The 16,943-nt window shown below is 33.6% G+C and overlaps 1 protein-coding gene across 5 annotated transcripts in view; it reads right to left on the bottom strand.

Moving 5' to 3' along the window:
* Alp1 (Alkaline phosphatase 1) overlaps positions 1–16,943 on the bottom strand; it is a 57,708-nt gene that overhangs the window by 3,442 nt on the left and 37,323 nt on the right. For all 5 annotated transcript variants that reach the window (XM_075307442.1, XM_075307445.1, XM_075307443.1 and 2 more), the window contains one exon: positions 15,641–15,724. In XM_075307442.1, coding sequence (XP_075163557.1) covers positions 15,641–15,724 — 84 coding nt within the window. The remainder of the gene's footprint in view (positions 1–15,640; positions 15,725–16,943) is intronic.

The following is a 16,943-nucleotide window of genomic DNA, read 5'->3' as shown; positions in this document are numbered from 1 at the left end:
CACGCGCAAACACATCGATTACGATGACAGGTATCGATTACAGGTAGACAATAGAAATTTAGGAAAATTTCCTATATTCTAACAAGTGTGTTTCCTTAAGTTTTGAAAGGATTGCATACTTCTTAGTACGAATGAACTAAAATATTTTTCTATGCCAAGTGTTGTTCTTATGTATGAAAACCTTTCTATTATAAAGGAAGTCGCAATTATCATTTTATAAGAAATTTTACTAATTTTGAGGAAACTTGGTTTTAGTTCGGTTTTTGTTTATTTTTACGAATGCTTTGTTATCGGTGAATAAAATTTTCTTTTTCAATAGTAAATTCTTATACCCAGCGAAGAAAATAGTATGAGTAAAATTCCATGCCTTATTCTAGTTAATGAACTATTCCTAACTGCTTACAGTTTAGGATTTTTTACTGAAACGAGTAAATTTTATTATTTTTCACAAAAATTTACCTTAATGGAAATAAAATGGATAAACTATATTGATGAAAATTTTTTCCTTTAGTTTCGAAGGCACTTTTTTCTGGGTGTAATTTCTGTGAAACTACTTGTATGTTGTTTCGGAAAACTGTTTTATGAGATCATTTGTTTTGGCTATGCGCTTGCCATGTTAATAAGGCCAAAATTTGATATGCTTAGGTCTAATTATTATTTAATTTGAATATTAGAATGAGTATTCGGAGTAAAAAAACAGCATGTGTTTTTGCCTTGAGAGCAGCATTTTATGTATGTGTGGATATGTGTTTTGTTGATCATTTTGGCGTTATGGGCACAATTTTTTCTTGGTTCTTCAAAAGAAATCAGAACGTATGATGAGTAAGTCAATATATTCAAACAAAGGAAATTAAAAAAAAAACGGTGGAAAATATACAAAAATTACAAAGGGATCTTCATAAAAAATAACGAAAGAGCACTACACTCTTTTTAGAGTTGGGACAGTAAAATGAAAAAAAGGAAGAAACAGAGAAAAATTAAACAGTAAAATGTATAACAACAAAGTTTAGTTCCTCTTTTTTAATAAGTAGTCCAAGAGGAATTGACGGATACTTTAAAAATAAAAGCGGGCATTAAGTTCGAAGCTCTAATAACAGAATAACGTTTGGGAAATTGTATTATAACTTGGTGGGGAATAATCCAAAGCAACAATCGAAAGTTTATTTCATTTAAAATGAATTATTAAAGAAAAGTAAACGTGAAAACATGGTCATTTTAGAGCGATAATGCCAACTTAATACCGGCCTTAAAGGTAAAAATGAAATTAAGTACAAAATTATTCGTTAATATATATTTTCATATTTATTTGTATTTCTAAATACGATAAATTGTAAATGCATTTAAAATGGTGTTAAATGCTAGTAAAAGCTGGTCACGCCCGGCTGTGGAGCCGGAGTCGGAGTCTTGGAGTCGGAGTCTGAAGATTTTGCTGGAGTCGGAGTCGTAAAAATTTTGCTCGACTCCGACTCCGGCTAAACCAAATTTTTTAAAACACTTCAAATATTTGTAACTAAGCAAGTTTTTACGCAAATTAGTTTCCATTGCGTTATTCATTCGATCAATGTACAACATGATTGTAAATGAAAATCAACTTCGAATTACGGCTATCTTTTTATGTTTCCTAGAATGTTACACTAGCAGATGGGCTGGATCGATCCATTTTAATGCCCATATCAATTTATTTGAAATATTTCGAACAATCGAAATTATTTTTTTTAAATTTTATTTTAAGGCCATATACATAAGTGGAATATTGACAGAAAATTTTGTCAAAATTTTATTACTAAAGAAATATTTTTTCTATAGAAAATTTAGTCAAAATTTTATTTCTATGGAAAATTGAGTCAAAATTTTGTTTCTATAGAATGTTTTGCAAAATTTTATTGCTATAGAAAATTTTACAAACTTTTGTTTGTTACACAAAATTTTTTCAAAATTTTATTTCTATTGATAATTTTATTTCTATAAAAATTTAAGTCAACATTTTATTTCTATAGAAAATTTTGCCAAAATTTTAGAGTAATAGATTTTTATACCCTGCGCCACACTGTGAAACAGGGTGCATATGTTTGTAACACCCAGAAGGAGACGAGGTAGACACATGGTGTCTTTGGCAATAATGCTCAGGGTGGGTCCCTGAGTCGATATAACCATGTCCGTCCGTCCGTCCGTCTGTCTGTGAACACATTTTTGTGATCAAAGTCTAGGTCGCAATTTAAGTCCAATCGCCTTCAAATTTGGCACATGTTCCTAATATGGGCCAGAATAGAACCCTATTGATTTTGGAAGAAATCGGTTCAGATTTAGATATAGCTCCCATATATATCTTTCGCCCGATATGCACTAATAAGGACCCCGCAGCCAGAGTTTTATACCGATTTTCTTGAAATTTTGTACAAACATAACACTTAGTCGTATAGTCAAGTAAGCAAAATTTGACTGAAATCGGTTCAGATTTAGACATAGCTCCCATATATATCTTTCACCCGATATGGACTTATATGGCCCCAAAAGCCAGATTTTTAGCCAATTTGGTTGAAATTTTGCACTAGGAGGACAATTAGTAGTATAGTCAAGTGTGCAAAATTTGATTGAAATCGGTTGAGATTTAGATATAGCTCCTATATATATCTTTCGCCCGATATGGACTAATATGGTCCTAAAAGCCAGAGTTTTGGCCCAATTTGGAAATTTTGCACAGGGAGTAGATTTAGCATTGTAGCTATGCGTGCCAAATTTGGTTGAAATCGATTCAGATTTAGATATAGCTCCCATATATATCTTTCGCCCGATATGCACTTATATGGGCCCAGATAATTTTTTCAAACTTTTATTACTATAAAAATTTTTGCCAAATTTTATTTCTATAAAAATTTTATTTCTATATATTTGGTCAAAATTTGATTTCTAAAGAAAATGTTGCCAAAATTTTATTTCTATAGAATATTTAGTCAAAATTTTATTTACTAGACAAAAATTTTTCCAAAATTGTATGCTCACTGATACTCACTGCTAAGTCGAAAACTTGTAGAAATGACTCAAATTTTAAAATTTTTCAATGAATGAATCATAAATGCATTTTTGCGAAATTGTCTAAACAATTATAAATATTTCCCAAATATTGCCCGAGATTTTGTAGAAGTCTGATTTGAGATTTTATCAAATGTAGATCTAAATACAAAGTTGTGCAGAGTATATTATAGTCGGCCCGCCCGACTTTCCTTGCATTTTTATTTTTTGTTAAAATTGTGTTACGTCCCATAACGTTAGATTTAAATTTTAAGTACATAGATTTTGTAGAAGTATATACAATTTTGTCTAAATCGATTCAGATTCAAATTCATGCATATGGGAATATAAACTTTTATATAGCTCGCAACAAATTTAAAGGATTTGAGATAGTATCAATAATTTTGGTCCACAAATACATATACTGTTGGTATCTTCTCATATTACGATGGGTATTTATATCATTATTTTATTTATTAAACATTGCCCTAAATTTGAAATATAGAGTTCAATTGGCATCTAATGTGAAATTAAGACCTTAAACCACACATAAATAAATACGATACTAAAGGGTGATTCTTTTGAGGTTAGGATTTTCATGCATTAGTATTTGACAGATCACGTGGGATTTCAGACATGGTGTCAAAGAGAAAGATGCTCAGTATGCTTTGACATTTCATCATGAATAGACTTACTAACGAGCAACGCTTGCAAATCATTGAATTTTATTACCAAAATCAGTGGCAGAAAATCCGCTTTTTTATCGACAAATTTTGTTCAGCGATGAGGCTCATTTCTGGTTGAATGGCTACGTAAATAAGCAAAATTGCCGCATTTGGAGTGAAGAGCAACCAGAAGCCGTTCAAGAACTGCCCATGCATCCCGAAAAATGCACTGTTTGGTGTGGTTTGTACGCTGGTGGAATCATTGGACCGTATTTTTTCAAAGATGCTGTTGGACGCAACGTTACGGTGAATGGCGATCGCTATCGTTCGATGCTAACAAACTTTTTGTTGCCAAAAATGGAAGAACTGAACTTGGTTGACATGTGGTTTCAACAAGATGGCGCTACATGCCACACAGCTCGCGATTCTATGGCCATTTTGAGGGAAAACTTCGGAGAACAATTCATCTCAAGAAATGGACCGGTAAGTTGGCCACCAAGATCATGCGATTTGACGCCTTTAGACTATTTTTTGTGGGGCTACGTCAAGTCTAAAGTCTACAGAAATAAGCCAGCAACTATTTCAGCTTTGGAAGACAACATTTCCGAAGAAATTCGGGCTATTCCGGCCGAAATGCTCGAAAAAGTTGCCCAAAATTGGACTTTCCGAATGGACCACCTAAGACGCAGCCGCGGTCAACATTTAAATGAAATTATCTTCAAAAAGTAAATGTCATGGACCAATCTAACGTTTCAAATAAAGAACCGATGAGATTTTGCAAATTTTATGCGTTTTTTTTTTAAAAAAAGTTATCAAGCTCTTAACAAAACACCCTTTATATGTCGATCCACTTACGGTACCCCCACAATAGAACTACAAATATTAAAATTTAGTTATATTACCCGGAGTTGACTCCGGATTCGGAGTGGAGCTGATGAAAAAAGCTGGAGTCGGAGTCGAGCAAAATTGGCTCGACTCCACAGCCCTGCTTCTAGCAACACTGGCTGTAGTTGATATTGCACCTACGGGGTTAGTATGCCACTAATATTGAGCCCATCATTAAAAAAAAGAGAAAATCGCTCAATTAGTGTTGGTAATAAATCCAAATTTGTAAAAATCGAGCAATATTCTTATGTAAGAGCTACAAGTACGTATAAATACGATCGGCTAGTAAAGGGTGTTTTGTTAAGAGCTTGATAACTTTTTTAAAAAAAAAAACGCATAAAATTTGCAAAATCTCATCGGTTCTTTATTTGAAACGTTAGATTGGTCCATGACATTTACTTTTTGAAGATAATTTCATTTAAATGTTGACCGCGGCTGCGTCTTAGGTGGTCCATTCGGAAAGTCCAATTTTGGGCAACTTTTTCGAGCATTTCGGCCGGAATAGCCCGAATTTCTTCGGAAATGTTGTCTTCCAAAGCTGAAATAGTTGCTGGCTTATTTCTGTAGACTTTAGACTTGACGTAGCCCCACAAAAAATAGTCTAAAGGCGTCAAATCGCATGATCTTGGTGGCCAACTTACCGGTCCATTTCTTGAGATGAATTGTTCTCCGAAGTTTTCCCTCAAAATGGCCATAGAATCGCGAGCTGTGTGGCATGTAGCGCCATCTTGTTGAAACCACATGTCAACCAAGTTCAGTTCTTCCATTTTTGGCAACAAAAAGTTTGTTAGCATCGAACGATAGCGATCGCCATTCACCGTAACGTTGCGTCCAACAGCATCTTTGAAAAAATACGGTCCAATGATTCCACCAGCGTACAAACCACACCAAACAGTGCATTTTTCGGGATGCATGGGCAGTTCTTGAACGGCTTCTGGTTGCTCTTCACTCCAAATGCGGCAATTTTGCTTATTTACGTAGCCATTCAACCAGAAATGAGCCTCATCGCTGAACAAAATTTGTCGATAAAAAAGCGGATTTTCTGCCACTGATTTTGGTAATAAAATTCAATGATTTGCAAGCGTTGCTCGTTAGTAAGTCTATTCATGATGAAATGTCAAAGCATACTGAGCATCTTTCTCTTTGACACCATGTCTGAAATCCCACGTGATCTGTCAAATACTAATGCATGAAAATCCTAACCTCAAAAGAATCACCCTTTACATCAAAATTTGAAATTTGAGTAAAATTGGTTAATACATAAGAGTACTATGGCCAAATTTGGGAAAATCGAGCGATGTATATATATGGAAGCTATATCTAAATCTGAAACAATTTGCATAATATTTTGCGGGTTTGATTAATACCACAAAAGGTTACCTTGTGCAAGATTGGAGTAAGATCAGTTAAGAAATGAGGTCTGTATGGTCAAACATAAGGTTATTAGGGGCGAATTTTTCACAATCGGGCGATACATATATGGGAGCTATATCTACATCTGAACCGATTTCTATAAAATTTTGCACATATAGTTAGTACTATAAAGGGCTGGATCTAGCCAACTTTGAGTAAGATCCGTTAATAAATAAGGGTTCTATGGCCAAATTTGGGAAAATCGGGCTATACATATATATGGGAGCTATATCTAAATCTGAACCGATTTCGATGATTTTTTGCACATATAGTTAGTGCTATAGAAAATTACATTTAGCCAACTTTGAGTAAGATCGGTTGATAAATGAGGGTTTTGTGGCCACATTTTGGAAAATCGGGCGATACATATGTATGAGAGCTATATCTAAATTTGAACCGATTTAAATGAAATTTTGCAGACTTGAAGGTCGATGGAAAATATTACCTTTTGCCAAATTTGGTGACGGTTCGTTTGAAAAAAAGCGTAACGTGACCCCATTTGTCGAAATCGGGCGATACATATATATGGGAGCTATATCTAAATTTGATCCGATTTCTTCCAAATTCAATAGCGTTCGTCCTTGTGCCCAAAAAATTCCCTGTACCAAATTTCATCAAAATCGGTTAATAATTGCGACCGGAATCCTGTGAACAACAAATACCTGGACAGGCGGATGGACGGACACCAAGCGCTAGATCGACTCAGGAGATGATTCTGAGTCGATCGGTATATATTTTAGGGGGTCTAAAATCAATAATTCTGGTAGGCACATTTTTTGGCAGATCAAACTTATTATACCCTGACCACTATGTGGTTTAGGGTATAAAAACGATCCGAACACCACCAAACTTAGAGAAATACTGACAAATATCATTTTGCACAATGTAGTTGGTTCTTCACCAATAATTTGGTATACTAACTCCTTTCTGCATGCAAAGTAATCGGAAGGGTTCATATACTCACTGGAATGCCACGAAGTAATCTATAAAAAGCAATTTAAGAATTCTGAGAGTACCGTAATTCAACGGTGAAAAATAAAAAACAAGTATAAACGGCCGTAAGTTCGGCCAGGCCGAATCATGGATTGCGTAGAAACTTCTACGAAAGACTGTCATCCACAATCGAATTACTTGGGTTGTGGTATCTTAAATCGTTTTCTAAATTGTGAGTTAGTCCATACGTGGTATACATTAGACAAAAAAAAAATGTGTAGGTAAGTCTTCAAATAATTGCGGATCGATATGGACTTTTGCACGGTACGTAGGGAGCCAGAATTGACATATGGGGGTCGCTTATATGGGGGCTATATACAATTAGTGATATGGATCTGAGGGCTATATATAACTATAAACCGATATGGACCTAGCTAGGCATGGTTGTTAACGGCCATATACTAGCACAATGTACCAAATTTCAACTGACTCGGATGAAATTTGCTCCTCCAAGAGGCTCCAAAACCAAATCTCGGGATCGGTATATATGGGGGCTATATGTGATTATGGACTGATATGGGCCACTTTTGGCATGGTTGTTAAATATCATATACTATACACGTACAAAATTTCAACCAGATCGGATAAATTTTGCTTCTCCAAAAGGCACCGGAGGTCTAATCTGGGGATCGGTTTATATGGGTGCTATATATAATTATGGACTGATATGAACCAATTCCTGCATGGTTGTTGGATACCATATACTAACATCACATACCAAATTTCAACCGAATCGGATGAATTTTGCTCTTCCAAGGGGCTCCGGAGGTCAAATCTGGGGATCGGTTTATATGGGGGCTATATATAATTATGGACCGATGTGGACCAATTTTTGCATGGTTGTTAGAGACCATATACTAACACCATGTACCAAATTCCAGCCGGATCGGATGAAATTTGCTTCTCTTAGAGGCCTCGCAAGCCAAATCGGGGGATCGGTTTATATGAAGGCTATATATAATTATGGACCGATGTGGACCACTTTTTGCATGGTTGTTATAGACCATATACTAACACCATGTACCAAATTTCAGCCGGATCGGATGAAATTTGCTTCACTTAGAGGCCTCGCAAGCCAAATCGGGGGATCGGTTTATATGGGGGCTATATATAATTATGGACCGATGTGGACCAATTTTTGCATGGTTGTTAGAGACCATAGACTAACACCATGTACCAAATTTCAGCCGGATCGGATGAAATTTGCTTCTCTTAGAGGCCTCGCAAGACAAATCGGGGGATCGGTTTATATGGGGGCTATATATAATTATGGACCGATGTGAACCAATTTTTGCATGGTTGTTAGAGACCATATACTAACACCATGTACCAAATTTCAGCCGGATCGGATTTCAACAGACGGACGGACGGACGGACGGACATGCTCAGATCGACTCAGAATTTCACCACGACCCAGAATATAAATAAAGGGTGATTCTTTTGAGGTTAGGATTTTCATGCATTAGTATTTGACAGATCACGTGGGATTTCAGACATGGTGTCAAAGAGAAAGATGCTCAGTATGCTTTGACATTTCATCATGAATAGACTTACTAACGAGCAACGCTTGCAAATCATTGAATTTTATTACCAAAATCAGTGGCAGAAAATCCGCTTTTTTATCGACAAATTTTGTTCAGCGATGAGGCTCATTTCTGGTTGAATGGCTACGTAAATAAGCAAAATTGCCGCATTTGGAGTGAAGAGCAACCAGAAGCCGTTCAAGAACTGCCCATGCATCCCGAAAAATGCACTGTTTGGTGTGGTTTGTACGCTGGTGGAATCATTGGACCGTATTTTTTCAAAGATGCTGTTGGTGTTAGAACTGCCCATGCATCCCGAAAAATGCACTGTTTGGTGTGGTTTGTACGCTGGTGGAATCATTGGACCGTATTTTTTCAAAGATGCTGTTGGACGCAACGTTACGGTGAATGGCGATCGCTATCGTTCGATGCTAACAAACTTTTTGTTGCCAAAAATGGAAGAACTGAACTTGGTTGACATGTGGTTTCAACAAGATGGCGCTACATGCCACACAGCTCGCGATTCTATGGCCATTTTGAGGGAAAACTTCGGAGAACAATTCATCTCAAGAAATGGACCGGTAAGTTGGCCACCAAGATCATGCGATTTGACGCCTTTAGACTATTTTTTGTGGGGCTACGTCAAGTCTAAAGTCTACAGAAATAAGCCAGCAACTATTCCAGCTTTGGAAGACAACATTTCCGAAGAAATTCGGGCTATTCCGGCCGAAATGCTCGAAAAAGTTGCCCAAAATTGGACTTTCCGAATGGACCACCTAAGACGCAGCCGCGGTCAACATTTAAATGAAATTATCTTCAAAAAGTAAATGTCATGGACCAATCTAACGTTTCAAATAAAGAACCGATGAGATTTTGCAAATTTTATGCGTTTTTTTTTTTAAAAAAGTTATCAAGCTCTTAACAAATCACCCTTTACTTTATGGGGTCTTAGAGCAATATTTCGATGTGTTACAAACGGAATGACAAAGTTAATATACCCCCCATCCTATGGTGGAGGGTATAACAAAACCTATTTGTCAGTCTTTCTCTAAGTTTGGTTGTGTTCGGATCGTTTTTGTTTCATATATTTGGTAAGTACGTCAATTATTAGTTATATTAAGAAATTATATTATTTGTCTAAATTTTAGATTCCTTTCCAGTGACCGAAGTTTCCCAATCAGCAATGCAGTCCAATTTCAGAAAAGGGGTAACTTAAAATTGGAGCGGAACGACTCAAATTTATTGTTTATTTAAGCTAAACCTTTTGTATTCAAAATTTTTTCAAGATTTATATTTTATACCAATTGTTTTTATTAAATAAATAAAAACTTAATTAAAAACAAATTATTTTTCTGAGCTTTTGAAATTATTTATACATTTGACCATATATGTTTAGAATGTAATCGTTTAGGAACCATTGCTAAATGGTTTCGTTATACTACCCCAACTGAAATAACTAAACAACTAGTTCTGATACGGTGAATCAGTAATCGAAACGGGGGCAATTCATACCCGCGTAGGACATGTCCATGTTAAATTCGCCACTCAACCCCATTGAACGTAATCAGAAGTGGAACTACTACACTTTACTCGATGTGTGGCTACATTCTGGAACAAAACTAGTTCCTTGTACCAGCGGGCACATTCAGATACGATCGTATGTGAATGTGCGTGAATATGTATATTCATTTCGTTAATGTGCGTGTGTCTTATGAGAAATATCATGCGTGAGGAACAAATTTCCGTCGTTGGTATCAGGGCTGTGGAGTCGAGCCAATTTTGTTCGACTCCGACTCCAGCATTTTCCATCAGCTCGACTCCGACTCCGGAGTCGACTCCGGGTAATATAACTAAATCTCATTTTAATACCACTAATTTGTAGTTCTATTGTGGGGGTACCGTAAGTGGATCGATATAAAGTTTCGTATTTATTTATGTGTGCAAGAAAAGGTCTTAATTTCACATTAGATGCCAATTGAACTCTATATTTCAAATTTAGGGCAATGTTTAATAAATAAAATAATGACATAAATACCCATCATAATAAGAGAAGATACCAAGAGTATATGTATTTGTATTTGTGGATTAAAATTATTGATACTATCTCAAATCCTTTAAATTTGTTGCGAGCTATATAAAGATTTATATTCCCATATGCATGAATTTAAAAATGAATCGATTTAGACAAAATTGTATATACTTCTACAAAATCTAACTTGGAATTAACATGAATCTTAAAATTTAAATCTAACGTTATGGGACGTAACACAATTTTAACAAAAAATAAAAATGCAAGGAAAGTCTAAATTCGGGCGGGCCGATTATAATATACTCTGCACAACTTTGTATTTACATTTTGATAAAATCTCAAATCAGACCTCCACAAAACTCGGGCAATATTTGGGAAATATTTATAATTGTTTAGACAGTTAGACATGAGCATTGTAAGGAGAAAGTCTATTACTTTGTAAAATATAATATCTCGCTGAAGATGATCACCGATGGTGTATCGAAATATCCGAGAATAGCAATATTTCAATAAAAAGTAATGAAAAACATTAACACCAGCATTTTTCATTAGTCCATGACCTCAAGCCAAACAAATAATCCCAAAATTTAGACAATTTCGCAAAAATGCATTTATGATTGAAAAATTTTAAAATTTGAGTCATTTCTACAAGTTTTCGACTTAGCAGCAATTTTTCCAAAATTGTATGCTCACTGAATACAATTTTGGAAAAATTTTTGTCTAGTAAATAAAATTTTGGCAAAATTTTCTATAGAAATAAAATTTTGGCAAAATTTTCTATAGAAATCAAATTTTGACCAAATATATAGAAAAAAAATTTGAATAAAATTTTTATAGATATAAAATTTGACAAAATTTTTTATAGAAATAAAATTTTGCAAAATATTCTATAGAAACAAAATTTTGACTAAATTTTCTACAGAAATAAAATTTTGACTAAATTTTATGTAGAAAAAAATATTTCTTTAGTAATAAAATTTTGAATACATTTTTTATAGCAGTGAGTATCAGTGAGCATCAGTAAGAAAAAAAATTGAGAAAATTTGCTATAGAAATAAAATTTGACAAGTTTTTCTTATAGAAATAAAATTTTGAAAAAAATTATCAATAAAAATACAATTTTAGAAAAATTTTTGTGTAGTAAATAAAATTCTGCAAAATATTCTACAGAAACAAAATTTTGAATAGAAATAACATTTTGACAAAATTTTCTATAAAAAAACAACTTTTAAAAAATTTTCTGTCAATATTCCACATATGTATATGGCCTTAAAATAAAATTAAAATAAAAATAATATCGATTGTTCGAAATATTTCAAATAAATTGATATGGGCATTAAAATGGATCGATCCAGCCCATCTGCTAGTCAAACATTCTAGGAAACATAAAAAGATAACCGTAATTGGAAGTTGATTTTCATTTACAATCATGCTGTACATTGACCGAAGGTTAGGTTAGGTTTTGTGGCAGCCCGATGTATCAGGCTCACTTAGACTATTCAGTCCATTGTGATACCACAGTGGTGAACTTCTCTCTTATCACTGAGTGCTGCCCGATTCCATGTTAAGCTCAATGACAAGGGACCTCCTTTTTATAGCCGAGTCCGAACGGCGTTCCACATTCCAGTGAAACCACTTACAGAAGCTTTGAAACCCTCAGAAATGTCACCAGCATTACTGAGATGGGATAATCCACCGCTGAAAAACTTTTTGGTGTTCAGTCGTAGCAGGAATCGAACCCACGACCTTGTGTATGCAAGGCGGGCATGCTAACCATTGCACCACGGTGGCTCCCATTGACCGAATGAATAACGCAATGGAAACTAACACGTCACATTTTTGTAACTAAGCAAGTTTTTACTTGCTTAGTTACAAAAATGTGAAGTGTTTTAAAAAATTTGGTTTAGACGGAATCGGAGTCGAGCACAATTTTTACGACTCCGACTCCAGCAAAATCTTCAGACTCCGACTCCGGCTCCACAGCCCTGGCTAGAAGTAGGGGAAGTTCCCTATATGTAGGGTTTTTCTAAAACAAAACAAAATTTGAAGATTACCACAAATCTACCAAACAAATATTTCTATAGACATTTTTGTCAAAACTTTATTCCTGTAAAAAATTTTGTCAACATTTTATTTCTATAGAAAATTTTGTCCAAATTGTATTTCTATAGAAATTTTTTTCAAAATATTATTTCTATAAAAAATTTTCTAAAGATTTTATTTCTATGGAATTTTTTCTCAAAATTTTATTTCTATAGAAGTTATTGTCAAAATTTTATTTCTATAGAAAAATTTCTCACAAAAATTTGTTTATAGAAACTTTTTCCAAAATTTTATTTTTATAGATTTAACAAAAAAACAAATTACTGTTTTGGGTAGAGTTCTACCAACTGTGGCAACCGTGGTGGTAATACAAATTTCTATTCAAAGTTACATACAGTATGTCAAGAAAGTCTTTTGACATTGCCAAATATTTCAAATTCCAGAAATAATTGAAGTAAAAATCGAGTTGTTAATTCGTTTTGAGAAAAATAAAATATGTATACTTTGCAAAATACATAATAAAATATTTTTTAAAATTAAATTATATTTAATTTTGGAACAAAACATAAGTTTTATCCTATTGTCAAAACACTTTCTTGACATACTGTACGTTGCATATTCATGTTTTAAATATTGTAGGGACAATTGTTTGGCAATGTATGGGAAAGAAGGGAACTTTTTTTGTCCTTGTAGGGTAAACCGAACATTTTCCCTGGCAACACTGACTATGAGCTATAGTCTGATACAAAGCACCCATAAACATGTATCCCTTAATTTTCTTAAATATGCAACTGCGGTTTATCTCCCATACCTATATCGATGTTACCCCACAAATGCTTATGTTTACTAATTCAGTAAGCGTGGCTTAGAGAATGATATAGTCGGCCCGCCCGACTTTCTACTTTACTTACTTGTTGTTTTATATATTTGGTAGGTTAGTCAATTATTAGTTATATTAAGAAATTATATTATTTTTCTAAATTTTAGATTACATTCCAGTGACCGACGTTTCCCAATCCAATTTCAGAAAAAGGGTAACTTAATATTGATTTTTGTGGAGGGAAACGACTCCAATTTTTTATTTATTTAAGCTAAACCTTTTGTATTCAATATTTTTTTTTTTCAAGATTTATATTTTATACTAATTGTTTTTATTAAATAAATAAAAACTTAATTAAAAACAAATAATTTTTCTGAGCGTTTGAAGTTATTTAAACATTTGACCATATATGTTTACAATGTAATCGTTTTGGAACCATTGCTTTCGTTCTACTACCACAACTCAAATAACTAAACAACTAGTTCTGATACGGTGAATCAGTAATCGAAACGGGGCAATTCATACCCGCGTAGGACATGTCCATGTTAAATTCGCCACTCAAACCCATTGAACGTAATCAGAAGTAGAACTACTACACTTTACTCGATGTGTGGCTACATTCTGGAACAAAACTAGTTCCTTGTACCAGCGGGGAACAACTTAAAAATTCACACTCACACGACTTGAAAATTTACATTCGTGTGAGTATTTTCGTGGGATAAGGAAAATTGTATTAGGCTGTGGAAAATTTAAAAAAAAAATTAAATAAAATAAAACCTGTAACAAGATCACCTACTTACTAATTATTTTCTAGAAATAGATCCATTATTTAATTTATATCTCTTATTAAATTTCTATTTATTAAATTGTTAGAATTAATCATTCAGTTTTTATGTGCACCTAGATAATTGATCATTAGTGTCGTCTTATTGGTTCATCACTAAGTCTCTCTCGCTCTCTTTTAATTAGAACTCAATTTTTCGAAATACTCAATTTGAATCACTCTTATTTGTATCACTACCGTTAAGCTAAGCATAAACTCTTTTAAATAAGAAAACATTTGAGAAATATTGTCATTCTGTTCTTGGCGTTTGGACAATAAACATCGTTTAAGAAAACCCCTTCTTTGTCATCACTGGGGAATGCCGGCAGGGTTACGTTTACTTATAAAATATAGATCTATAAATTATTACTACTTGGAAAGTAGAGCAGATTGGACGAATACGTCTGTCTTGCCCTCTTTCCCTATAACATTTGCCCATAGGCGAATTTGACGTTAACGTCTGTTCTGCTGGGGCTATAAAAGTTAAAAGTACAACATTACAACAACAAGAGCTGAACAAGAATCTCATGCACTTCCTCTACAAACCAAATATTTGTTTGCAATAAAAAAGTTACATTTAGATAAATCAAATCGATTGACATTTTTCTGTACGTGGTTAGAATTGTGGGACCATCGAATTGATAAGAGTTTATCACCTTTGTATTCAAATGCACTGAATATTGTAAGAGAGCCAAAAATAACGGACCTTACCTAACTTATTATGACGATATTTAATAAAAATGCATGTTAAATATATAACATATGACGTTACATATACAACTTATGGAGTTTTGTATCATAAAATAATAATATACGCCAAATTCTATCTATAAACAGAAAAAATTTCACGAAAAGTTTTCCAATTTAAGGTGGGTACTATGTTCGGTTTTCGAGTTGAAAATCACTTTATTTTCGCGATTACTTTTCCTGAAATAATCAAAACTATAAATGAAAACAGACCTATTCCTGTAAAGTCTTGCCGAAATCTAGAGGAACAAGAAACTGCACATCAATATATCTGCTTTATATTGAACTGTTTTAATAAAGTAACCGCGAAATTTTCAACGCGAACATAGTACAGTCTTAATTGAGTTTTAAATATTCAATTAAAAATTTAATTGATTCAACAAATTGTTTAATTGAAACAAAAATCAATCACAAAAATGAATAGTATTAATTTTTTAATTGGATCAATTAATTTTTTAATTGACTTTCAATTAATTGATACTATAATTTCTGTGATTGAAGACATTAAAAATTAATTGGAACAATTAATTTCGTGATTGAATCAGAAAAAAATATTTTTGTGTGTATCTTACGCACAGACTATATCGGGTTAGGAGATGAATGTGAAGCAATTGGTTACGTGGTCACAATCGATTCAGACAGATCGACTGAGACTACATAGTGGTGTAAGATATAATAAAAAACACTTACCGCTAGCGTATATAGCCACATCTCCTCCGCCATGAGTTTCATCAATCATTGGGGCGGCAGCTGGGTATTGAAAGTTTTTGTCCCCTGAAAAGATATTAACTATACAATGAGGACATGCAAATTACTTAACAATAGGGTTAATAAGTCAATTGGAAAAAATAATTTTCAATGATTTTGGAGAATATCATTGGCTAGTCAACCCCAGCCAACCACACTAAAAGCTGGTAATTCCCCAGTAAATAGTTTTAAGAAAAGCTGACATGCTCCTTAAAAGATCTTCTGATGAAAGGGTTTTAAGGGTATATAGCTTTAGAGAACTGGCGGGCCTGGACATTTTTAACTGGGTGTATAAATATAACTATATCAATAGGTGGTATGCGAATCATTTTTTCGCGACGAACAAATACAAACCCCTTGTCATCAAAAATTTCCTATTTTCTCGTATCCAAGAGTTATTGATTTCAATGTTTTTTTTCAATATTCAACATTGCTTTTGAAAAAAAACTTGTAATGTCTTGTAATTTGTTGATTTATTTGACAATAAAAAATCCACGTTGACAAAAATGCCTAGTAGTGAGTTAAAAAGTTATAAGTGATGGGAAGACTATCCTATTTTTCGCCAAAGAATTAGAATGATTTTTTTTTGCAACGGCGTTCTACATCATCTGATGGGTCAAGATAGTCCCTTTATATATGCTGCAATTTAAATAAATATATAGAATAGATTTTTATTAGGCGAGATGCCGCTAGTTTTTGGTGTCTTCAATGGTAGAATCTGGAAGTGACTACATGTAATAGGTACTTTTAGTTAATACGTATAGTTCAGTATGGACTGAACTGTCTAAGGGTATGGTCACACTAGGCAAATATTGACCAAAATGAGTGTCAAATATCAAATATCTGGGTACCAATTTTGGAAAATAATGTATCCAATATGAGCTAAAAATCTTTGCTGGTATTACTGTGGCAACAAAATCTTTTATTGATTTCTGTCAAATATTTGCCTAGTGAGACCATACCGTAAGTGAATCTGTAACATGCTTTCGGGATCTGGTAGTTTGTTTATAAATTTTCACATAATTTATTAATGTCTATACTCTTGATATTAAAATCTTATTATAACTAAATAAATAAACACATAGTCTTTGTCGAACAGTTTTTGAATCAGTTCATATAAAACTAAGGGCGTTTTCGTTTCGCAAAAAATATGTTGCCTTGGTGTTACACTACATTTTCCCTCATTGCATTTTCGCCCAAGTTATAGTGTCATTCCAAAGTTATTGTTAATTCATAATAATGTGAG

Source organism: Haematobia irritans, chromosome 4 (assembly GCF_050003625.1).
Source record: "Haematobia irritans isolate KBUSLIRL chromosome 4, ASM5000362v1, whole genome shotgun sequence".
NCBI classification, from domain to species: Eukaryota; Metazoa; Arthropoda; class Insecta; order Diptera; family Muscidae; genus Haematobia; species Haematobia irritans.
The sequence above is the reverse complement of the archived record's forward strand: the minus strand, read 5'-3'. Positions and strand labels throughout refer to the sequence as shown.